This window comes from Gopherus evgoodei, chromosome 7, assembly GCF_007399415.2.
Source record: "Gopherus evgoodei ecotype Sinaloan lineage chromosome 7, rGopEvg1_v1.p, whole genome shotgun sequence".
In the NCBI taxonomy this organism is placed as follows: domain Eukaryota; kingdom Metazoa; phylum Chordata; order Testudines; family Testudinidae; genus Gopherus; species Gopherus evgoodei.
This window is the reverse complement of record NC_044328.1, coordinates 84740764-84766601: the sequence shown is the minus strand read 5'-3', so window position 1 is coordinate 84766601 and position 25838 is coordinate 84740764. Positions and strand designations below refer to the sequence as shown.

General features: G+C 45.5%; 1 protein-coding gene across 9 annotated transcripts in view; it reads left to right on the top strand.

Annotated features, from left to right (window-relative positions):
* DOCK3 (dedicator of cytokinesis 3) overlaps window positions 1-25838 on the top strand; it is a 612097-nt gene that overhangs the window by 130689 nt on the left and 455570 nt on the right. For all 9 annotated transcript variants that reach the window (XM_030569027.1, XM_030569026.1, XM_030569028.1 and 6 more), the window contains exon 5: window positions 4314-4410. In XM_030569027.1, the coding sequence (XP_030424887.1) occupies window positions 4314-4410 (97 nt within the window). The remainder of the gene's footprint in view (window positions 1-4313; window positions 4411-25838) is intronic.

Sequence of the window (25838 nt, the reverse complement as noted above, 5' to 3'; positions counted from 1 at the left end):
AAAGCTACCACTCCACTATAATGACTAGGCCAAATGGCCAGATCCAAAATTTTAAATGCCATCAAATAAGAGTGTATAGGGAGACTTTGGCAAACCAGTAAAGTGCCTGAAACCACTACGGCTTATTGTTAGACAGCCTAGTCAGCAAGCTGTTAAAAGCAAGTCTCAGCTTGACCAAGGCAGGAGGGGAGGAGGTTTAGGGTGCCACCGAAAGGGCGGCATGACCCCGCGTCCTTCCTGATAAGAATTGGGTTAAATTTGCTGATACATGCGTTTTCAAAGAGGAGGATATGCCCCAGGAATGTCTATTGAGGTCTCAAGGCTGCAAGTTCTGGAAAAACCCACACCTGGTTAATCAATAATCAGAAGGAACCTCTTGTTTGAAACTGCTTATTTAACAAGGTTTCTTTAATTACTAATGTATAAATAAGGGGAAAAAGCTTGAGACAGGTGGGACTCGTTTCAGGACTGGCCTCTTCCTTTGGATGCATCTTGTGTTCCCCAGTAGCAGACGGGCTGCTGCTGTATCATTTGAAAGCCACACAGCTTTGATAATTATCAAGGGTTGGGGGTGTTTTACTGACTTGTTGTGGACATGTGTAAGTGCTTGAGACTAAGTAAAGTTTAGCTTTAAGTGAAAGCACTCTTGTGTTGTCCTGTTTGTGCCAGCCATCTATCGGTCAGTCGGCCGTGTCTCCCCTGATTTATTTCCTGACACCTCCTCGCACAGAGTAAAGTTACCAAGAGCTTTGGGTTGAAAGAACCCCAGGTAACAAGAAGTGTGACAACTTCTTGGCTCGTAGGGCATAAGCATCTGCCTCAGAAAATTGTGAGGAGACTAGCTGATCATCTCACACCTTCATCTGGCATTAACAATTGTATCAGTCTTTGCTGACGTTTGTTGATTGCTGTGTGCACCAACCACCACTGTAAGGTACATCGGCCTCCTTTAGCCCATTGGTGGCTGAATCAGCAGTTTATAATTTCTGTTCCTGGATAGGATGGGGTAAAAGAGATGATAGAACAAGGGAAAATATCCTGTTTAATATCCCAAATCAGTAAGCGAATATGAATTAATTTAAATCATTGATTTAAATGGGAGTTTGGGGAAAGCTAGGAATGCTGTAAGGGTCATTGTATGTGCTAGTTTTCTAGTCCCTGAGTATTTAGAGAAACACATATTCACTCAATTTTGTAACCATTTTCTAACATTAGCTTTAGTTTGTAGTGAGGCACAATTATAAAACTCTTGGATAAATGGATTAAAATTAAATGTTGCAAAGATGATGGGAAAACCAAATGAAAGTTTGTTTTGAGAATTTGGTTTTACATGTAAAAAGATTCAGTCTTTTTATTTAGATAAATCTTCAATTTCTGTTATTTATTTGGAGCTAGCATGAATACACAAGGGGAAGGTAAGGGGAAAAATGACTTTGCTTTCTTTCTCTGTCTTTCACATCCTGCATGGGTGTGGGGGAGACAAGTAGCTGAAATGTGGTGGGGAGTAGTAGAAACCATAACCCTACCTGCTGCAAAAGTTCACAGAGCTGGCTAGGTGCAGAGAGCAAACTGTACCATCCAAGAGGAAGGGCAGTGGTTGCATGCCTCTAGTGTTCTTTGAAGTACTGGGATTGTGCCTCCTGAAGCAGTTTCTTCTGAAGATTCTTTAGAGTCAGGCCATGTCTACATCTAAAATTTTGCAGCGCTGGTTGTTACAGCTGTATTAGTACAGCTGTATAGGGCCAGCGCTGCAGAGTGGCCACACTTACAGCAACCAGCGCTGCAAGTGGTGTTAGATGTGGCCACACTGCAGCGCTGTTGGGCGGCTTCAAGGGGGGTTCCGGGAACGCGAGAGCAAACCGGGGAAGGAGACCAGCTTCGCCACGGTTTGCTCTCGCGTTCCCGGAGCCACCCTGCAAACCGCAGGGAAGGAGACCTGCTTGCTCGGGGTTCCGGGAACGAGAGAGCAAACCGCGGCGAAGCTGGTCTCCTTCCCCGGCTTGCTCTCTCGTTCCCGGAACCCCGAGCAAGCAGGTCTCCTTCCCTGCGGTTTGCTGGGTGGCTCCGGGAACGCGAGAGCAAACCGCGGCGAAGCTGGTCTCCTTCCCCGGTTTGCTCTCTAGTTCCCGGAACCCCGAGCAAGCAGGTAAGGAGAACCGCTTGCTCGGCGGTTCGGGGAACGAGAGAGCAAACCGGGAAAGGAGACCAGCTTTGCCGCGGTTTGCTCTCTCGTTCCCGGAGCCACCCTGCAAACCGCAGGGAAGGAGAACCGCTTGCTCGGCGGTTCAGGGAACGAGAGAGCAAACCGGGAAAGGAGACCAGCTTCGCCGCGGTTTGCTCTCGCGTTCCCGGAGCCACCCTGCAAACCGCAGGGAAGGAGACCTGCTTGCTCGGGGTTCTGGGAACGAGAGAGCAAACCGCGGCGAAGCTGGTCTCCTTTCCCGGTTTGCTCTCTCGTTCCCCGAACCGCCGAGCAAGCGGTTCTCCTTCCCTGCGGTTTGCAGGGTGGCTCCGGGAACGAGAGAGCAAACCGCGGCAAAGCTGGTCTCCTTTCCCGGTTTGCTCTCTCGTTCCCCGAACCGCCGAGCAAGCGGTTCTCCTTACCTGCTTGCTCGGGGTTCCGGGAACGAGAGAGCAAACCGGGAAAGGAGATCAGCTTGATTACCAGAGGCTTCCTCCTTCCACGGAGGTCAAGAAAAGCGCTGGTAAGTGTTTACATTGGATTACCAGCGCTGGATCACCAGCGCTGGATCCTCTACACCCGAGACAAAACGGGAGTACGGCCAGCGCTGCAAACAGGGAGTTGCAGCGCTGGTGATGCCCTGCAGATGTGTACACCTTCAAAGTTGCAGCGCTGTAACTCCCTCACCAGCGCTGCAACTTTCTGATGTAGACAAGCCCTCAGTGTAGCTCCTACATCACTCCTCTACTCAGATCTGTGAATAAATTCCACAATCTAGCATTTGTATTTCAGAAACACTGATGCCTGTCACAGATTTTTGTTTTTGTTTTTTAATTGCTGGAATAGTAGAAGCTTGAGATACACTTTACTTTTATAGTTTTTGCCAGTTGTTGTACAATACCTAGCATTTGTATTTGTTCCACTTAAAAGGCTAAGTAAAGGAACTGGTGGCTCCAGACTCCAGCACGCCAAGCGCGTGCCTACGGTGGCAAGCCACGGGGGCGCTTTGCTGGTCGCCGCGAAGGCGTCAGGCGGATTGCCTTCAGTGGCCTGCCTGTGAAGGGTCTGCTGGTCCCGCGGCTTCAGCGGACCTCCCGCAGGTATGCCGCCGAATCTGCAGGACCAGGGACCTCCTGCAGGCAAGCTGTCAAAGGCAGCCTACCTGCTGTGCTTGGGGTGGCAAAATACCTAGAGCCACCCCTGGCTCCGATAATATAAAAAGCAGATTATTACATTACATCACATTATATTATTACCATACCGTGTGTTCAGAGGGTGTGAAGGAATCTTGCTGCTTGCTCTATGGGTGTGGAAGACCCTGAACACAGTGGAACTAGTGTGATACTTCTGCTTAGTTGGTGGACAGGAAACCCACACAGAGACAATGTAACCCACTGCATTAAATGCTCTCTGGGCTGAGGAAGGTACAGAGCTAGTGGATCCATAGAGTAATGGATTTGTTGGCCTGAGTGCTGAACATAGGGGAGAGGATCAGCATAGTCTTGAGGAGAAAACTCAGTCCTGTGGAACTCCCCAGGCACAACCTGGTTACTTTGGCTGTGGGATGGACATTGGATGGGGCATAAGGAATATTAGTGCATCATAATCAAGAAGACTCTAATACTGAACTTTACTACAATTATAATTAAATAGTGCCCTCATATAATTAGAAAATACTCCCTCTCCTTGCAGGTTCCTGTGAGAGATAATGGAGTGACAGTTGAGCTGCTTCCTGAAGATGATATGTAATGGTGGTCAGCATAGCAGAGGGCTAGTGCTAAAATACTGTCTTTAAAAATTCTTAGAAATATTTAACATTTAATAGACTAAATCTATAGAAATTAGAAATGCAAAGTACCTATTTTTCTTTAATTGTTTGTAATATAAATAATATGTCTTTGTGTCACAAAGTAAAATTTGATATAAAAAGAAAACAGTGTAAACATTCCTATGGCTTCAGAGCTCAATTTAGAGCCCCCTGGAAAGGCAGTCTAATTGGTCAGTTTTTGGAGAGCAAGTTGTAATAATTGTCCTTTTCGCTATATATTGCTCACATGGATTTCAGGTCATTTTTGTTGTTTCTACCTTTTCATGAGAGCCTTTATAAACAATATTTTTCTCTCTTTTACAGGCAATATGAAACAGTAGTTCCACTTGAAGATTCTGTAGTGACTGAAGTCACAGCAACGCTCCAGGAATGGGCTATCCTCTGGAAACAGTTGTATGTGGTAGGTACAGTGAGAACACTGTTTTTTATTCCACCATATGTAGAAACAAGTGTTGTGTTGCACACCATTAACTCCATCTAAGAAATGATTGCTGTACGTGTGGCATCTTGGGAACCTGTGGAATAATATTAGCAAATTATTCTGGGAGTGACTTTTAGAGGTAGTGAGCATCTGCAGCTGCTGTTGACTACATCTGAAATTGTGGATGGTCTCAACTCTTCTGATGTCTAAAATTTCCATTGCCAAAAACTGATGGTGATTTTTATTGATTGATCATTCAACATTTTAAGGATTCTTATGGTATCTGTGTGTGAGTATCTCTGTTTAATAACAAACACATGAACTACCTTGAACTACCAAGGGCTACCTTTAAGAACTTTTCCATAAATGACTCTGAAGGATTATTCAACACAGTTCGTAAATGTAAATATTTCCTATAGCATAGTATCAGCTTTTTCAAAACTTAACCTAATTGGTGCTCAAAAATAGAGAGAGCCCTAGCAAAATAAATTCTGAGTTAAATCATTGTCTCTCGTCAGAAACAAAAATGTGTTAAATAAATTAAGAAGAGACTTGTTGAGCTGATTTTCTTTTAAAATTAACTTTCGTGGTAACATTCTTGTTTTCATTGATGCTACATTTCATTCCAGTTTTCTGGCCACACAGCATTTTGAGAAATGGCTGGCCTGATCCCATGGTCAAAGGGAACAGAAAGCAAGAAAGGCAGCTTGCATATTAGAAAATTTCTTTTAATTTTCTTTTATGGTCTGTTTATCTATGATTACTGTATCTGCTGTGTTAGGGCCAGAGGCTCCAGGTGAGCCATGCTTGAAACTTCCCTTGACTTAAAAGGAATTTCTCCATGTGTTGCTGGTGTGGCTTTGCTTCTCTATTAAGCCTAAATACTCGTAGTCTATTTGCCATCTACAGTAGATTGTGTTACTCCTGAGGGAATTCTGCATCACTCTGCATGCACAGAATTTATGTTCCCCTCAGATTTCTTTGTTTCCCCACAGAAAAATGACTTTCTGACAGGGAAGCAAAGAGAAGCCACAGGAGCGGTCATGTGACCCTCCCCGGCAGTATGTTACAGGTGCCCAGGGCAGCCAGCAGAGAGGTAAATCACTCTGGGGCAAGGGACGGGGGTGGGGAAGACCTGACTGATGGCTCCTACCCTGCGTCAGGCTCAGCTGCTAGTCCCAGCTGGGATGGGGAGGATGCGACTTCCTCTTACCCTGCATGGCATCCGGGGCCGGGTCAGACCCATCCCCAGATTTTTCCCCCAGCTGCAGGAAGCTCTGCAAACTTCTCCTTTCCTCACCAGTGGCCTGTGCTCCTCAATGCCATGCTGGAGCCTTCACTTTTATTTGACAATACTTGAAGACGATAAAGTTATTGCGGAGAAACTAAATTAATTCTTTGTGTCAGTCTTCACAGCTGAGGATGTTAGGGTGATTCCCAAACCTGAGCCATCCTTTGTAGGTGACAAATTTGAGGAATTGTCACAGATTGAAGTGTCATTAGAGGAGGTTTTGGAATTAATTGATAAATTTAACAGTAACAAGCCATCTGGTCCCAGTGACATTCACCCAAGAGTTCTGAAAGAACTCAAATGTGAAATTCTGGAACTATTCACTATGGTTTGTAACCTGTCCTTTAAATCAGCTTATGTACCCAGTGACTGGAAGGTAGCTAATGTAATGCCAATATTTAAAAAGGGCTCTAGAGGTGATCCTGGCAATTACAGATTGGTAAGTCTAATGTCAGTATCAGGCAAATTAGTTGAAACAATAGTAAGGAATAAAATTGTCAGGCACATAGAAGAACATAAATTGTTGGGCAAAAGTCAACATGGCAATACCGTGACCCTCCTGCAACTACCTTTTGGGTCAGGACCCCCAATTTGAAAAATGCTAGTTTCCCTGGTGAAATCTGTATAATATAGGGTAAACTCATACAAAAGATCAGATTTCATGGGGAAAGACCAAATTTCATGGTCCGTGACACATTTTGGTACGGCTCTACTTATGAGTCAGGGTCTGTGCTGCATTTTTAATACCTTTGTTGAAGCAAGTGCTGTAGTGTCTTCACTGATATTTTTACTTGTGCTAGCTAGATTCAGTCTACATCAGACAGGCTAGCCCGCAGACATATCCCAAGCATGAGGAAAAAACTGTTGTGTGTCAAGTATCAAGTGTGATAACTGTTAGCAAATTATTACTTGATAATAGTCATCATGGTACTTACATATTTTGCTTTGCATGTCTCTAATATCTCTCAGACTCTCTGAATAGGATCAGCATTTTTATTAGTGTTCTTTACACAGATTTTTATTTGAAAGGCCAAGTGCATATTAATTTAAGAAGTCCTTAAATAATTAGGATGCATTGTAAGATTTGGTTTCAGAGTAGCAGGCGTGTTAGTCTGTATCTGCAAAAAGAACAGGAGTACTTGTGACACCTTAGAGACTAACAAATTTATTTGAGCATAAGCTTATTTGTAGCCCATGAAAGCTTATGCTCAAATAAATGTGTTAGTCTCGAAGGTGCCACAAGTACTCCTGTTCTTTTTGTAAGATTTGCATCTGTCTTCTGATTTGTGAGTTAGACAATAGGAATAAAGATGTGACCTTCCATCCATGTAAAATTATCTCAGTCAAAGTTGTTTGCCTTCAAATGTATTGATTCATTTTTATATATATATATATGTATGTATGTATGTGTGTATATATATATATATGTATGTATGTGTGTATATATATGTGTATATATATATATATATATACATACACACACAAATGCAGAAATATTTAAATACTCTTATATTTTGAGTTAATTATGTGGTCGGTGAAAAAAAAATCTTCATAAAAAAGCTAAGTGGCTGCTCTGTTTAAATAACCCATAATATATATTATATCTGTACCTTTTCATTTTCTTTGGGGAAAAGACTGTTTTCTTGAATCAACGCCAGGCTGAAAAGTTTGAAATACTGTGAGGTAAATTTTCTTTCTAGATATAGTATTTTTGCTATTGCGAGAAGCAGCAATGGTTACTGGGATTTAAGAGAACTCACTCTTGCTTCTTTAAAAAAACATTCCATTCTAACAATAGTGTTTGAAGAACATAATTTAATATGCCGTGGCTTCTCATAGAAATATGATCTCCCTTCACCAAACGTTTCCCTGATATATTCTTCGTAGAATTCTATAAACCTTGGCTGTGAATCCTGAAGAGTACTTAGTGCAGTAACATGCTTCCCTTCTTAAAGCAGCCTCTACCTGTGTCTTATTTGAACTCATATCTTCTAACTGCAGCCCTATTAACTTACTAGGGAGCCCATATGTCTAGCCGCCTATCTGACAACAGAAGAATTTTAACACCTAGAGAGACACTTATGACATCTATGGAAGCAATTATTAAACTCTCTCCATCAAAATATATGGAGTCAGGGAAATTTTCTACTTGTTTTCATAAAATCTTAACTGTTCTCTTCTTTCCCTGTGCCTCTTCCCCACACACAATGTTACCCCATGTAGTCTGTTGGGGGGAGTGGCTCTGTGATGTTGCAGTCCACATTTTTAATAAAAATATGTTTATAAGTGTGGATATGATGTAACTGGAATATGCTTTATGCAAAAGGTCTCTTGTAAGGTATCATTACAAAGCTTATAATCTACTGAGTGTGGTCAGCCTATTTGTCTGAATGTATCATTCTTGTATCTGAAACTAGGAATATGAAATATAACTCTGAGGTCCTGTTGTAATTTTGCAAAGTGTGGGCCATTAACGCTGGTTTGGAATCTTGATGGCTACCATTAACCAGAACAATTGGTTATAAATGGCTCTGTTTACTTGTAGGACTTCCTGTATATGTGTGTGCCAGCAAGTGGGTAATGAAGTCTCACAGGACATGTAATCATGTCACCTGAACTGGAATCCATCTTTAACCTGGTGCTTTTCCATTTAGATGGAGGGGTGGGAACCCAGAGAGACAGAAAGGATTCCAGCCTTGTGCCAAAGCTATTAAAGGGGGTGGAACAGAGCAAAGGGGGACAGAGTCATGTTGAATCCCCTGCTTTTCATGTAAGATGCCTGCTGGAACTAACAAGGTCTGTACCAGGGGAAAGAATTGAGCCCAGAGTAGGAAGGAGTCTGTGAAAGAAGCTTATTGGAACATCTCCGAGGGTGAGATTTACCTGTATTCAGTTTCTTAATGTATTAGGCTTAGACTTGCGTGTTTTTGCTTTATTTTACTTGGTGACTTCCTTTGTTCTGTCTGTTGTTACTTGGAACCACTTAAATCCTACTTTTTATTCTTAATGAAATCTCTTGTTTATTATTGAACCCAGAGTAAGCGATTAATACCTGGATGAGCAAACAGCTGTGCATCTCTCTCTATCAGTGTTATAGAGGGCAGACAATTTGAGTTTGCCCTGTATAAGCTTTATACAGAGTAAAATGGATTTATTTGGGGTTTGGATCTCATTGGGAGTTGGGTTTCTGGGTGCTGGAGACAGGAGTGCCTGCTCAGTGGTTTTCAGTTAAAGTCTGCAGCTTTGGTGATGTGGTTCAGACTCTGGGTCTGTGCTGCAGCAGGCTTGCATGTCTGGCTCAACAAGATAGGGTTCTGGAGTCCCAAGCTAACAGGGAAAATGGGCTCAGAGGTAGTTTCAGCACATCAGGTGACAGTCCCAAGGGGGTCTCCTTTCCCTCCGAGTCTGTGGGTGGCCAATCCAGAGGTCACCTGGGGAATCAGTGGGGTGACGGGGAATGTGAGCTCGGGCCTGTGATCAGAGCCAAACAACAAACTCAGTTTCGGAGCCCCAGGGCAACAAAGAGTTTCAGGCTCAGGCCTGTACTCATGCTGGGCATCAAACAGTCAGTTAGCACATGCCCTTGATCAGGGCAGAGCACTAGAGAGTCTGAGGGCTCAGGCCAGCATGCAGGCTGAGTAGCAAACAGTTGGGCCTCCTAGCTCTGGCAGAGGGCCGACAATCGCAGGCTTCTTGCCTGAGAGAGGGAGTGACTGCCGCCCATGGACTGGGGTGGTGGGGGGTGGGGTCACAAGTTCCCCCACTCCACTGCGTCCCGGCCCATGTCCCTAACTTTGATAGAGCTGTCTGCCACTGGATCAACGGGGCCACTTCCCAACTCCCCCTCAGGATGTACCTGGCTCTGTAGAGGGTCGTCTTGGTTGTTGGGGAAGAAGGCCTCTGTCCGTGCTTGCAGCTCCTCCATACTCAGTCTGTAAATGGCTCTGGCGATCCTGGCCAGTCCTTGGCTCCCTTGGGGTCTGCAGTGGCCTCCCAGCTCAGGAGCTCACAGGAGGCAGAGCTCACAGGAGGCGTCTGGCTCTTCTGGTGGCTGCCTCTCAATTGAGTTCTCTGGCATGCCATTTGTACTTCCAGTCCCGCTCATTGACTTCTGACAGGAGGGTTGAGCGTGGGCTGGCTCTGCCCACCAGAGTTCAATGAGGGGTTCCTCCCACTCCGGGTTTGTGGGCGGCCAATCCGCTCCACTGCACCCTGTTATAACGAAACAATCCTGCAATGAAGTCTTGGCTGCCGAGTAAAAATTTTCAAATAGTTTGTTTAAAAGAGTAAATGGGTTAGTAACATTTCCCCTACACGTAGTTTGTTTTTTTATTTTGGATTTTCAAAGTTTTTTTTTTAAATAGATTTTCAATTAATATTGAAAAGAATTAAATCTAAGACAAGTGAAATGAATAAAATTGCATTAGAAAGATGAACTGCTAAAGGTCCTAATCTGTTAAATACATTTTCCTTCTATTAAATGAAACCATATTTTCGTCTTTGAGTGCTGGTCCCTATGTGGCTGTGCTCCATGCACTTGGAGTCAGAGAATTTTTTGCAAACCGTATCTGGTCCGTGCATGAGCCCTTGCTTTCCTCGTGTTTCCAACCAAAGACATGAAGTGCAGAGTGGACCAACCCCCTCTCCAGTTCTTTCTTACTGCCGCATGGCCTGGGTGTCCATGTATCCAGTGCCCAGGGCTTTCCTTCAATTTCTCCTATCTGTAAATATTTCAAAGATTGCCTCAGTGTCTTTCTTGTATGTAGTTCTTTATAGTGAGTACATATGTAATAGTTTTTATAGACCTTTAGCAGAGTTTTTTCTAGTTAGTTAGATTCCCTGCCTTGGGGACTTCCCACCTCCGCTATTACTGTGCTCAGAACTCCGGGATTCAGATATGTGTGTCCTGCCCCCGTTCCTTCTTGGTCAGTGATGATCACCAGCATTGTTTATACTGTTTCAGGAAGGCACAGATTGTGGCTACGTGAAATATCTGCCACATTTCCCCTTAGCCAGATCTGTGAGATGAGGGAACTCTGGCTTAGAAAACACCTCATGGAGAAGCCCATGAAGCCTCAATCAGACCCAGACAAAGAACACCTCTTCCCCTCCCCCCCCCAGTGTGTTGGCCTGAACTGATACGGAGCATGCCTCCTGCCACAAGGTCCAACTCTGTGTCAGGAGAATCCATACCTATGGATCCCCACGCCCCCATTGAGCAAGTGTACTCTGCCTTTCCAAGCATAAAAGCAGGTCTCTCCCTAACTCTGCTTTGAAGATGTCTGATATGGACGTACTAAGTCCCAGGGTCATGACTTTAAAGTTCATAAGACCAGGGCTCACCAGTAGCGGATCCCCATAGCAGCCACGTCCGCTCCACTGGTACGGTCCAAGTCAAAAAGCCAGGTTCCAACAGTTCTGGCATGATCAGAGCTTCTACCACTGATGGTATTGTCATATCTTAACACTCCAGCCTCATGAAGCCTCCCTTCTCCAACCCATCTGACATGAGTGGATTGGACCCCTCACACTCCAGGGATATCAGAGATTTAATGCTACACCGAAGCCTCAGTTTCCACCTTCATCAGGTCCTTCTCTCACTAGGAAGATTGTGACTCCACCAGGGGATGCTACCTTTGACAGATGCCTATCCCCTCTTCTATCTGCCAGCTGTGCCTTTCCTCTGTTATAACTGTTGGTACCACCATTGGAACTGGACCCTTTCTTCTCTTCCTTGGGAGAATTAGGGCCACCAAAGGAGCAATTTTCTTCTCCTCTGAAACATGTTAGTCCAGATAGGAGATCCAGAGCCTCCTGGTACCAACCTCCATCTCAACATTTATCACTTAGGGGATTCCCTCCTTAACCATCATACAGGCCATAATGGGAAACAGGGTTCTGTATGCAAGATGTATAGAATCCATGCATTCTCCTAGAGAATCACTCTACCATTCCCTTCTGAAGGAACTTTGAGAGCCTCCTCCTGACTCTACAGAAGAGGACGAATATGAACTGGTTCTTTCAGTACAGAAGAGATTGTCTTCATTTCCCAAAGAAGCAGCCACCGTGGCATCTCAGTCCTTTCCAGATGACCATAAACAGTTTCTGGATTTATTGTGAAAGGTTGCAAAGGGACTCCAGATCTCCCTAGAGGAGGTCCAGGACCCTCAGCACGAACATATCCTAGAAACCACTAGATCCAGTCAAATACATTTCCAGTTAATGAAGCTATTCTGGAACCTCCTAGCACAGTCTGTCATACACCAGCCTCGGGTGCCCCTATTCCCAAGAGGGCAGAGAAATGCTGTTTCGTTCCAGTTAAGGGAGCAGAATTTCTCTTTACCTACTCTGCATCAAACATTCTGGTCATCCAGGCTGCCGCAGAGAGATCTAGATATCTCAAATCCACTCCTCCTTCTTTGAGTAGTGTTCCTGTTGGTGCTCCACTTTAGGTGTCTTGGCACCCTGTGCTTATATTCAGAGATTTGTAGTAGCAGTGCCCCAGCTGGCTGCACACGCATTGCCGCTCGGAGCAGCACGATACAGCGGCTACCTAGCATGCGCAGCCAATTGACCCCCAGTTCCTTCTCTACTGCCCTTGGTTTGAGTTGGAGCGACAGCAGCGCCCCTTCAGCTTCGTAGAAAGTTTATATTCCTTCCTTTTTCTTTTATCCCCTCTATTCTAGTTAACTTCGGTTACCATTACTTTAAATTTCTTCCATCTTTAAAAAAAAACAACAAAACTTTTTAGGGTAGTTTTCCCCTTCCTGCTTCCAGCGGGCCTCTTCCAACAATGACTGCTTAAACACAGGCTGCCCATGGTTTTCAAAGAATCAGCCTTTGCAAATCTTTGAATTATTTAGCAGTAGAGTGACTCATTTCTCCTGCTGATTTAAATAAACATGTTTGCATGCCCAAAAGGGATGGAGATAAACATCAAAGTTTCTTCTGCAGTTTAGCACTTTATGAGAATGATTTGTGGTAGATAGAAACAATTCCTGTTTAAAAAAGGTGTCGTTTGTTGTACATCATGACAGTTTCAGTATCAGTAATTTGAGACAGTTTCTGAATTTCATCATAGTATGAATGGAGTCTCTGCAGAACATCTGTCCCTAAGGAAAGTGAAAAATCAAAATGGGCTGCTAAAAAAAACATTATAAATGTTATTCCTGTTAATGTCTTTCAATGAAGTGGGAGGGTATGACAGTGAGGGGTCAGTATGAAAACCTTCTAAAAATGTCCTCTAATTAAAATCAGCAAAGAGTCCTGTGGCATCTTATAGACTAACCGACGTATTGGAGCATGAGCTTTCGTGGGTGAATACCCACTTCGTCGGATGCAAGTGGGTATTCACCCACGAAAGCTCATGCTCCAATATGTCTGTTAGTCTATAAGGTGCCACAGGACTCTTTGCTGCTTTTACAGATCCAGACTAACACGGCTACCCCTCTGACACTTGGCTCTAATTAAAATGTCCATTAGGGGATAGTCCACAGTGCTCAGGTTTTTCTTTAACTAAGGTCTGGTCTACACTACGCGTTTAAACCAATTTTAGCAGCGTTAAACCGATTTAACGCTGTACCCGTCCACACTACGAGGCCCTTTATATCGCTATAAAGGGCTCTTTATATCGGTTTCTGTACTCCTCCCCAACGAGAGGAGTAGCGCTAAAATCGGTATTACCATATCGGATTAGGGTTAGTGTGGCTGCAAATCGACGGTATTGGTCTCCGGGCGGTATCCCACAGTGCACCACTGTGACCACTCTGGACAGCAATCTCAGCTCAGATGCAGTGGCCAGGTAAACAGGAAAAGCCCCGCGAAATTTTGATTTTCATTTCCTGTTTGCCCAGCGTGGAGCTCTGATCAGCACGGGTGGCAATGCAGTCCCAAATCCAAAAAGAGCTCCAGCATGGACCGTACGGGAGATACTGAATCTGATCGCTGTATAGGGAAACAAATCTGTTCTATCAGAGCTCCATTACAGAAGATGAAATGCCAAAGCGTTTGAAAAAAAAATCTCCAGGCTACACAGTGCTGCGTGACAGGCGTAACGGGAAGCCAGAGACTCAAATGGACGCTCACAGAGGGAGGGAGGGGGTACTGAAGACTCCAGCTATCCCACAGTCCACAGCAGTCTCCGAAAAGTATTTGCATTCTTGGCTGAGCTCCCAATGCCTGTAGGTTCAAACACATTGTCCGGCGTGGTTCAGGGAATAGCTCGTCAATTTACTCCCTCCCCCCCCCATGTGAAAGAAAAGGGAAAGAAATTATTTCTTGACTTTTTTCAATGTCACCCTATGTCTACTGAATGCAGGTGGTAGACGCGATGCTGCAGCAGTGAAGAGCAGTATCAGCTCCTCTTCCCCCCCCCCAGTGGCAGACGGTGCAGTAGGACTGGTAACCATCCTTCTTATCAACCCGTGAGTGCTCCTGGCTGGCTTCAGGTGAGGCTGGCCGGGGGCGCCTGGGTGAAAATAGGAATGACTCCCGGTCATTCTCAGTAGATGGTACAGAACGGCTGGTAACCGTCTTCATCATAGCAACTGGGGGCTGAGCTTCAATCAGCCCCCTCCCTTTCAGGTGAAAAGAAAAGATTCTGTACTGCCTGGACTATCATAGCAGTGGGATGCTGGGCTCCTCTCCCCCACACTTCTTAATGTCCTGCCTGGACTATCATAGCACCAGGAGGCTGCCTCCCCCTCATTTTATGTCACTAAAAACTCAGTGTTTCTTATTCCTGCATTCTTTATTACTTCATGACACAAATGGGGGGACACTGCTATGGTAGCCCAGGAAGGCTGGGGGAGGAGGGAAGCAATGGATGGGGTTGTTGCAGGGGCACCCCCCGTGAATGGCATGTAGCTCATCATTTCTGCGGGATCTGATACAGAGCAGCTATACTCTCTGATACACTGCTTCTCTAGTACATTTGCCCCATATTCTAGGCAGAACTGACTCTATATTTTTAGAAACCATAAAGGAGGGATTGACTCGGCGAGTCATTCCCAGTTTTGCTTTTGCGCCCCCGGCCGATCTCAGCCAGGGACACCCATGATAGCAGCAGACAGCACAGAAGGACAGATAACCGTCATCTCATTGCCAAATTACCCTGGCAGCAGACGGTACAGAGCGACTGGTAACCATCTCTGCTATCATGCAAAAGCAAATGAATGCTGCTGGGTAGCGCTGGAGTATCGCCTCTGTCCGCGGCATCCAGTATACATATGGTGACTGTAAAAAAAAAAAAAAAAAAAAAAAAAAAAAAAAAAAAGATGAACGGGCTCCATGGTTGCCGTGCTATGGCGTCTGCCAGGGCAATCCAGGGAAAAAGGGCGCGAAATTATTGTCTGCTGTTGCTTTCCCGGAGGAAGGAATGACTGACGACATTTACCCAGAACCACCCGCGGCAATGATTTTTGCCCCATCAGCCACTGGGCTCTCAACCCAGAATTCTAAGGGGTGGGGGAGACTCCGGGAACTATGGGATAGCTATGGAATAGCTACCCACAGTGCAACGCTCCGGAAATCGACGCTAGCCTCGGACCATGGATGCACACCGCCGAATTAATGTGCTTAGTGTGGCCGCGTGCACTCAACTTTATACAATCTGTTTTACAAAACCGGTTTATGTAAAATTGGAATAATCCCGTAGTGTAGACGTATAAGAGATTTGACCTCCTGGACTGTCTAACCGAGTTTTGGAGAATTGCAGAGATAAATAATGTTCTTAAGGTTTGAGAATCTAGTATTTAGAGAATCTCCTTGTGTTGAGTTGAGTAGAAGTTAGAGACTTTTTATAGAAAGTAGAGGGGTTCAGGATTGAAACAGTGGTTCAAAATGACGGGATTGGTAGAAACCCTGCAACCCCATTTGGGATTCTCGTCTCCAGATATTGTGACTTGGGCATATGTCTGTAATCCTTGTTGATATAAAATAGGGCAATAAACAGCCCATGAACTGGTGAAGGAGTTAAATTAGGAATTTCTTTGGGATGTTTTCTAATATATTATGCATAAATATGTTACTTGTTACTGCATATCAAATAATTTACTCTGTGACATGCCTAACCTGTAATATGTTGCATGGAAAAAATATCATACCAAAATCATTTTACCACTGTCTGAGCTGTAGTATTACCCATTGTTTTGAGACTCCTTAAATACTTGGGCACAACATGTAGGATATTCAGTTGGAGTCCTACTTTTGATTCTTCTAGAATTGTATTCAGAAATAATGCTAAATACTGTTGGTTGAAGCTAGATCTGGGCAAACTGCTGAATTGTTCTAAGAAAATTCAACTATTTTTAAAATGGCAAGTTAGCACTTTTCATGTGGCCTGTCTTCCTAATGCCGTAATGAATCTTTTGGCAGTTGGCCCAATTCTGCTGTCACATCAGAATAAATCTGGAATGAGCATGCAATGAGTTTCCTCGGCTATAGGGAGCATATAACACTTGGTAACATAAGGTGGCCCTTTGTCGTGTGGTTCCTCCTCCCTCCGCTGGAGCTGGATCACGTATAAAGGTGTGAGTGTTATTTGGTTTGGGCCACTGGGTTTGGTTAATTATTCAAAGTAACAGAGGTAATGCTTTGAGATCCAGAGGTCCTTGTTTCAATTCCTTCAGGCAACCCAGTGAAAATATTGTTACAAGTCATTGAAGTGTCTTTGGGTATAGGTGGATGTAACTGAAGGTATAGTTTGGCCCTGTATCATAATGCATACACACATGGGAGTCAAGTTAGGATTGCACATTCAGCCTTAGCATTGACATTTCCTACTTACTGAGGGTTTAACGGTGCAGTCTTTAACATTGTGTTAACTTGGGTTTTTGCATTTTATTTACTAACGTGTGTTGTGTTTTGTTTAATTTTATTTTAAGAAAAATGGTGGTGAAAAGGGGTAAAAAAAACCCCAACAACCTGAAAAGTGAGATTTTCAGTCTTCCAGGCTTCCAAGCTATGCTAAGTTGCAAAACTTGTAATAAGAACCCCTTCTGTTTCCCCACATATAGTAAGTGCCATTCTTTCCAGCTCCTGCCCAAGCCATATATGCAAGTTATGTAGGGGCTCCTTACTGACATACTCTCTCTTTCCACTGTGTGCCTGCATAAAGGCAAGCCAGAATCAAGCCCTAAGTGAAATGCCCGTGTCACACACTTGGAACAGCCTCTTTCTTCCCATTTGCCAAACACCCTCGCAATCTAGATTCAGCCTTTCTTTACTTAGCTTTCAGAGTGGTAGCCTTGTTAGTCTGTATCAACAGAAAGAACGAGGACTACTTGTGGCACCTTAGAGACTAATCAATTTATTTGGGCATAAGCTTTCGTGGGCTAAAACCCACTTCATCAGCTGCATGGAGTGGAAAATACAGTAGGAAGATGCATATAGATAGATAGATAGATAGATAGACAGATATACAGGGAACATGAAAAGATGGGGGTTGCCATATCAACTGTTAACAAGACAAATCAATTAAGGTGAGCTATTACCAGGAGAAAAAAAAACTTTTGTAGTGATAATCTGGATGGCCCATTTCAAACAATTGATAGGAAGGTGTGAGTAACAGTAGGGGGGAAATTGGCATTGAGAAATATCACTATACAAGTTTTTTTCTCCTGCTTATAATAGTTCACCTTAATTGATTTGTCTTGTTAGAGTTGGTATGGCAACCCACATCTTTTCATGTTCTCTGTGTATATGTGTATGTGTATATATATATATATATATATCTGCTTAAAGTATTTTCCACTCCATGCATCTGATGAAGTGGATTTTAGCCCACGAAAGCTTATGCCAAATAAATTGGTTAGTCTCTAAGGTGCCACAAGTATTCCTCATTCTTTTTACTTCGCTTTGTCGATCTTGGGATGCTGTGACCAAATGACACTTCTGCATCTGAGGAAGCACAGAATATTCTTTAATCTTGTAAATTATCACTCTGGAAGTCCTCTTGGACTTCTCACTCATTCACTTCTGTAGAGTAACATCTGTTAAGATTTCTCTAGAGCCTGTTTTGCCTTCTGAGAGTCACTGGAAGAGAAAATTCCATTTGCTCACCCTCAGATGAAACACTTCATGAAAGGTTCCTTTGTCTTTATCCACGGGTGAAATTCTCTAATCAGTGTTGGGACATTAGTCTGAACCTCATTAAATTTTGATCCTCCTCCTGAACTATTGAGGAAATGTTCATTCTACTCCTCTTCCTTGAAGGTAACTTGTACTCCCCTAAAATCCCTTATAGCTTATTCTCTTTTCCCTGCTTTCCATAAAGACAAAGAAGTTCTTAACCCTAAAATTCTTTCTAAGGTGGTTCCATCTAATTCACCTTATTGCTCTTCCTTCCAGTTTTTTTCCCTTGGGATGTGATTCTTCTAGCACAATTCAACAGAAGTTTCATATGAAATTAGTTTTTCATCTTTACATTGAGAGAATGAAAAACGTTGTCATCTCTTCTATATCACTTACATAAAAACCAAGAGGAAATCCAACAACTGTCTTGGCAATTCAGGCAGTGAATTGAAGCTAGCTATAATAAGATGATTTATGTTCTAGTGCAGAAAATGTTGAAGGTTCATTCTAATAGAAATATGGCAATGTAGAAGATTTGCCTTAGCAAAGTTCCTTTTCCTAATATGGTATCTGCAAGGTAACTCCTTGCAGTTTAGTGAACATAACTTGAAGCAGAACTTACATAACATTATCATTTACAGTAGTTTCAGAGGCTAGGTCAGTAATCGGGATCAGGATGTCAGTTTTGTAGGCCAGGTCTACACTAGAAACTTTTGCCAGTATAATGATGTCATTTCGGGATGTGATTTTTCTTCTTAAGACCTTTTAAAAGACCTAGTGAAAATACTGTTATACTGGACATTTTCCCCAGTATATCTTTTTGTCCAAATAGCTTACTTTGGGGGAACTGAAGCAATTAGAAATAACTTGTAAGTATCAGGGACATATTTAATTTACTTTGAAAAAATACGCTAGCTTGGAAACGATAGTATTGTAACAATACTATTTGAAATAAAGCACAGAATGCCGTCATTAAAATACAATTCTAGAGAGAACAGACAAAGGTTAAGTCTTTTTTCCTATAGTACGCTTTATCTGTGAAACAACTTAAATCCCATCATTTCATGATGTCCCAGTAACCTTTTATTTTTGACAGAAACACTGTATGTTCTAAATTATAATTACAGTAAAAACTGTATTATCTAGCACTTTATCAACCGGAAAACTCTAGAAACCGGCATTTCTGGTATCTCCCAATACAAATTAAAAGTCTGGTTGGCACAGTGCCAGTAGGCTCCCTGCCTGGCTCCATGTGGCTCTCTGGAAGCAGCGACATGTCCCTGCTGCTCCTATGTGGAGGAACGACCATTGAGGTTCTATACGCTGCCCCTGCCCTAAGTGCTGGCTCCGCAGCTCTCATTGGCCAGGAACTGTGGCCAATGGGAGCTGTGTCTCTGCCATGTAGGAGCAGCAGGGACATGCTGCCATTTCCAGGGAGCTACCCAAGGTGAGCACTGCCTGGATCCGGCACCCCAGAACCTTTCCCGTGCCCCAACCCCCTGACCCGAGCTCCCTCCTGCACCCAAACTCCCTTCCTCCATTGGTAAGTATAACTCTTAGTTAACTGGGATTTTTGACTAGCTGGCACTCCCCATTCCCCCAACATGCAGGATAACAAAGCTTTTACTGTACTTGCATATTTATATATTTATGTATTTACTACTAAGCAACTGTGACGTTGCGGTTCTGGCAGGACCCAACTGAGAGTGCCAATTGAGGACCAATTGCTCAAACAGGGCAGTCACAGCCCAAGGCTGGGGTTTTTCCACCTCTAAGGCAAACCAAACCAGCCAGACAAAAAGGACTTTAGTTTCACCCCGCTGGCTAACCACAAGTCACACAAGCAATTTCCTTAGACACTCTAGCCTCCCAGTATTGCCACCAGTGCCGCTCGTCCTGGGGATGAATGGTTATGAAAACCAACACCCCAGTAAAAGAAAAAGGTTCTCTCGATCCCAAAGGACCAAGCCCAAGACCTAGGTTAATATACACATCAGATCTTACCCACAAATCATGCTGTTGCCAATCCTTTAGAATCTAAAATATAAAGGTTTATTCATAAAAGGAAAAAGATAGAGATGAGAGCTAGAATTGTTAAATGGAATCAATTACATACAGTAATGGCAAAGTTCTTAGTTCAGGGTTGTAGCAGTAATGGAGTAAACTGCAGGTTTAAATCAAGTCTCTGGAGAACATCCCCCGCTGGTATGGGTCATCAGTGCCTTGTGTAGAGCTTCAGCTTGTAGCAAAGTCCCTCCAGAGGTAGGAAGCAGGATTGAAGACAGGATGGAGATGAGGCATCAGCCTTATATAGGCACTTCCAGGTGTAAGAACACTTCTTTGTTCTTACTGTGGAAAATTATAGCAAAGTGGAGTTTGGAGTCACATGGGCAAGTCCCTGCATACTTTGCTGAGTTACAAGGCGTATCTGCCTCCTCTCAATGGGTCAATTGTGTAGCTGATGGTCCTTAATGGGCCATCAAGCAGGCTAAGCAGAGCTAACACCAACTTGTCTGGGATGTTTCCCAGAACTGCAGCACCAATTTGAAATACAGACAGTATACAGCCAATACTTATAACTTCAACTACATAATGATACAGACATACAGACAGCATAATCATAACCAGTAACCGATAACCTGGTCTTAGACACCTTATATGACCCCCTTTACATAGGATTTGGTGCCACTATAGGACCTTGGTTGCAAACCATGTTCTATATGGTCCCAGTTTATATCAATAACGTCACAGCAACGTCTCACCCATTCTCCTCCAATGACCAAGCCTCTCATATAGCTGAGTTGGGTAAATGTATTACTGCATGGGTCAAGAGCTCAAGAACACAGAATTTGAACTTTCTGACACACGGTCTATTACTTTTCCACACAGTGCACTCTATGTGGCTCTTTAAGCTATACTGCCATATTGATACTATTTCTTTGTTTATTTGAGACCCAAGATATCCATTTGTCAGGCATAGTTTCTAGCTTTTTGCCTGTGTGGCAAGAAATTCTAATTCAGCTGCTAATTCATGTACTGTACAATAAAAAACACTGATACATTTGCATAACAAGAATAATTACTGTTAGTACAGTTTTAATGTTATTGTTACTCCATGTTTTCTTACAGTTGTTCTTCGAGTGATTGCTCATGTCTATTCCACAGTAGGTGTGCGTGCTCGCCACATGCACTAGTGCCAGAAGTTTTTACCTTAGCAGTACCTATAATGGGGGAGCACCGCTGCGACCCCTACAATGACACCTCTATATCGCGCTATATGGGGAGCTGCGCACTCCCCCTATCCTCAGTTCCTTCTTGCCACCAGTGAAAGTAGTCAGAACTTCGTGCTCCAGCTCTGCTGTAGCGCTTCTAGCCTTAGTAGTACAACTCTTCTTCATAGATTGCTTCTCTAGTTAGTTGCCTGGCTTGGGGCATGGCCCATGCCCCAGGCTTCAAATCGTGCTACTCCTGTCGCAGATCTGTGCCCAGGTGTGACCCACAGTCTCAGTGTCTTCGCTGTCTGGGCGAGACTCACATAAGTAAGCGTTGTAAAATCTACAGATCGTTCAAGCCTTGAACGAAGAGTGAAAGAGATATCCGACTCTGGGCCCTGCTAATGGCATTGGCCCCGGCACCAGTGCACCAACCCGACTCGGCGCCGGGCACCATGTCATCGGTGCAGTGCGAGCCTCCATCCACTAGTCGGCACTGCTCCCCCGCCAAGAAGCAAGGGAAGACTCAGCACCACTGAGAGGAGGACAGGGGTGAGGCTGGACCTGAGTTGGGCAGCCTACGATCCCCCTCAGGAACCAGACCTCCGATTTGCGCTGAGCAGAGTAGTCCAGTCCCGTCCGTGTGTGCCTCTCCTGCGGTGAGAATGCGGTCGATGCTGGAGGCAGCACAGGCAGCGCGTGACATCCTCGCCCTTCCGGTGCTGGGTATGCTGCCTGAGATGGACCCCTGATCCCGAGGGAAGCCACCATTGGGAGCTCATCAACCCTCCCTTTACGGCATAGCTCCCACTCTGAGGACAAGATACCTACCTGTTCTGAGGGGCCATCCCAGAGCCCCCACCAGACTTACACTCCGTTGGCCGATTCACCTGAGAGGGAGTCTCGAGGGTTCTCCACTACCGACAGAGGTTGCGGGCACCGAGACAAGAGGTGTTGACGCTCCTCTTCCCACCAAAGCTACAGGACCAGGTCTTAACGCATCGGCAACGATGCTCAGATTCGAGTGTTTGCTCCGACAGACGTAATGCTCGGAATGCCCCTCGACCATCATCGGCACCCAGGCGTTGTAGCCATGGTCGCTGGGGAGAATCTAGAAGCAGCACCTCCGATGGGTACACATCTTGGTCATCAAGGTTTAAATCTCAAGGTCGGCACCGACACGGCCATGGATGCTCCTCACGCTCGTACGGCACCGTGCGTTCCTCAGCGACTTCGGCTTCGGCATCCAGCTGCCCATCCCTGGCTGTGCTGCCCCCTACGATCAAAAGGCTCTGCTCGATCCCCAAGCAGGTCAATGGCAAGGGGCGCCTTGGCAAGGGCAGTGGTGTCATGGGCACCGTGGCCCCAATTACCTGCACCGGTGAGACCCCTTCAGTGGCTGGAGTATCACAGGTACTCTCTACGTCCCTGCCTCGGCACCGGGAAAAGTCAACTGATACCAAACCAGCGGCACCACACCCGGGCTCGGAATTGAGGGTTGAACCATTGGTACCGCCAGATGCCCTGGGGGCAGAACTGGTCCGATCACCGGCACTGGAGGAATCCATAGCGGTGCTACCACCCGCCCTACAGGAAGATTTTAAGGCTCATCAAGAGGTCCTTAAGCAGGTGGCTTCAAATCTCCAGCTTCAGGCTGAGGAGATGGAGGAGCCATTGGACACCCTGTTTGATGTGTTGTCCTCCTCGGCATCGGGCCGTGTGGCCCTACCTCTCCACCAGGCGAACCCCAGCCTCCTTGAACCTATTTCTAAAAAGGTGGAGAGAAAGTATTTTTTGCCAGCAAAGGGGCATGGTTACTTGTACTCTCACCCGGCACCCAACTCTCTGGTGGTAGAGTCTGTAAAGCACCGAGAGAGGCATGGTCAATCCGCTCCCACCCCCAAGGATAAAGACGCCAGGAGACTGGACACCTTTGGCAGGAAGGTTTATTAATCGGTGAGCTTCCAGTTCAGGGTGGCAAATCACCAAGCCCTACTGAGCCGATATGATTTCAACTTATGGGGAGATAAAGGATATAAGGACTACAGAACCAAGAGACAGATGGAAGACCTGCTGTAAGGTCATTGAGCTGTAACTTGGTTGGATTCTCTGTTACCTCGGAATGGGTGGACAAAGGGCCAAATTGCGGGAAGAGAGACCACCACAGTGACAGAGAGACCGTTGGCAGGAAGTGCCATGCCTGGTCATAAAGAGGTGCATCTGTGGTTAGTGAACCCGATTACATATGGGCAGAGAAAAATCTGATGTGGATTTGTGTCAAAGACTATATATCAAAGACCAGCTCACATTAGAGGCTGACTGAGCATGCAAATGGAGGAGCCGGCAGAATGGAATCTCTGTGAGACTTTATACCGTTACTGGACACAGATATTCAGAATATCAGTGTGAAAAGTTTCTCAGTCAAGCAGGATATCCAAACCTACAGATTCTTCTCCAGTCATTGCAGTCAAGAGGTAAAAGTGCTGTATGTGTTGTTCCAATCACAGAAAATAGTCTCAATTATTTACATGTTTGTCCTCTCCTCCCATTCTGATTAGCAGAAACTGCCAGCTAGATATGACCTTGCTTCTAAAAACCTGTCTCCAAATTAACCCTTAGCTATGTGGTGTTCTGTTTCATTACTTCAGGGTGTCTGAATGCACATAATATAGTTGGAATTAGCTTGATCACATTCTGGGTTATACACACCCCTCAAATCCAGGAAACGTTTCTGCTAATTTGAATGGGTGGGAAATTCCTCCCCAACCCCAAATTTGACAGTCATTTAGGCCCTGAACATATGGGTGAGACCCACTAGCCAGATACCTGGGAAAGGATTCTCTTTAGTAACTCAGAGCCCTTCCCATCTGGTGTCCCATCTTTGTCCATTGGAGAAATTAGATTACTGCAGTCATGAACGGACCATATGCCATTTTAAGCAATCTCACCATACAATTCACTCCATAAATGTATCAAGCTCAATCCTAAAACAAGTTAGTTTTTATATCCCTAATACTCCCCTTGGAAGACTGTTCCAGAATGTCACTCCTCTGATAGTCCAGAAATTTTCATCTAATTTCAAGCCTAAACTTATTCATCTTTCAGTATGACCCATTGTAGTCTCCCCTTTAACCAATTTCTTACCCACCTTTTGATTCTTGTATTAATCCCCATCTTCTCCAATTGAACTAATAATTTTTCTTGTGGAACTATATCAAATGCTTTACTGAAATCCAGATAGATTCAATCTACTGCATTTCCTTTGTCTAGAAAATCAGTTCTTCTTCGAGTGATTGTTCATGTCCATTCTAAGCAGGTGTGTGCGTGCCGCGTACACGCCAGCCAGAAGATTTTCCCCTAGCAGTGTCCGTAGGGTCGTCCTCGGTGGCCCCTGCAGTGGCGCCAGCCCTATATAGGGACCTGCCAACCGTCCACCCCTCAGTTTCTTCTTACCGCGGGTGACGGCTAGCTGAAACCTTGCTCCCTTACAGCAAGTTTAGCAGTGACTCGTTCATGTATATAGTTTAGTTCTTAGATTAGAGTAGTTGTACATAGTTGTTGGGGGGGCTCCCCCCAACATACTCGTCGCCCCGCTGGGGCATGCCTGGGTCCCCAGGGTTTAAACTCTGCAGGGACTGCGGGAAGTGTATGCCAAAGAGTGACCCGCACTCAAGCTTGCTTGAGTTGCCTCAGAGAGGGCCACCAAAGAGACCGGTGCAGCATCTGCAGGGCTTCCATCCCAGGACTCTTAAGGACAGAGAGCAGAGACTTAGAGCGCTCCTGATGGAGGCGGCCTTGCGGCCACCCTCCAACCCTGAGCCAGCACCCAGCACCTCATCTTCGGTGCGTAGTGCCCTGGCACCGGCATCAGGACTTGGGGCCCAGACCAAAGCATCCAAATCCCGGCACTGGAGGGAATCTGGTCACAGGAAATTGGTCTCTGTGCTGCACCGCTCACCCTCTCCAGTGCCCACTAAAAAGAAGAGGCCGGTGAGGGAACGATCACTCCACTAGGACCTTCCACGAGTGAAAGTGGACAGACTGGGCCCCAGACTCATCCTCCAGCTGCTTCGTCGACTCCCGCACCGGAGAGAAGGTGGTCAAGTCTGGACCGGCTGAGATCCCCGGACCTCAGTGAGGATGTGCGTCTCCCATCAATTCCCGAGGTGTTCGGGGCGGCCTCTGACTTGTTGAGCCTCCCGGTGCCGGCCTCTCTGCACTGCCGCATGAAGCCGCCGGCCGTGGCCCGACCCCCAGTACAATCACGGGTCAAGCCAGCCATGATGTCGCTTCGCTCCCCACTCCGCACCACCCGGGCGGCACTGGGGCAGAGGGAATGTTCCCCATCCCTGCGGCACTGCTCCCCGGTGACAGTGGGTACTGCTCCCCCAGGTCCTCCTATTTGGAGACCTCGGACTCGGAGGTGGAATCCTACCACTCCAGTAGATCGAGGAGCAGGAGGTCAGCTTCACGGGCGAGCCATCAACCTTACCCGCCGCCGTGGCGGCAGCAATGGCAACCACCCTCCCAATGGCCATTCTGGACCCCCTGGGCCTACTATCAGTCGGTGGGACAGGCGTTTGGTCCTAGCTCCAGGTCCGCATCGATCTCCTTGACATCGGTGGCACCGGCGCAGTTGCCTCATCCACCGGCACCATCATCTGGCAGGGGTGTGCCGAATCAAAGTCCAGCGCCCCCTAGCCAGGTATCGGCACTGGTGGCGACCGTGGTTCCGATACCGCATGCACCGCCCGACGCCTCGTCGCTCACTATCGACCCTGGTACCAGCCGCGGTGCGGCATCTTGAACCCGTACCAGCCCCACAACCACAG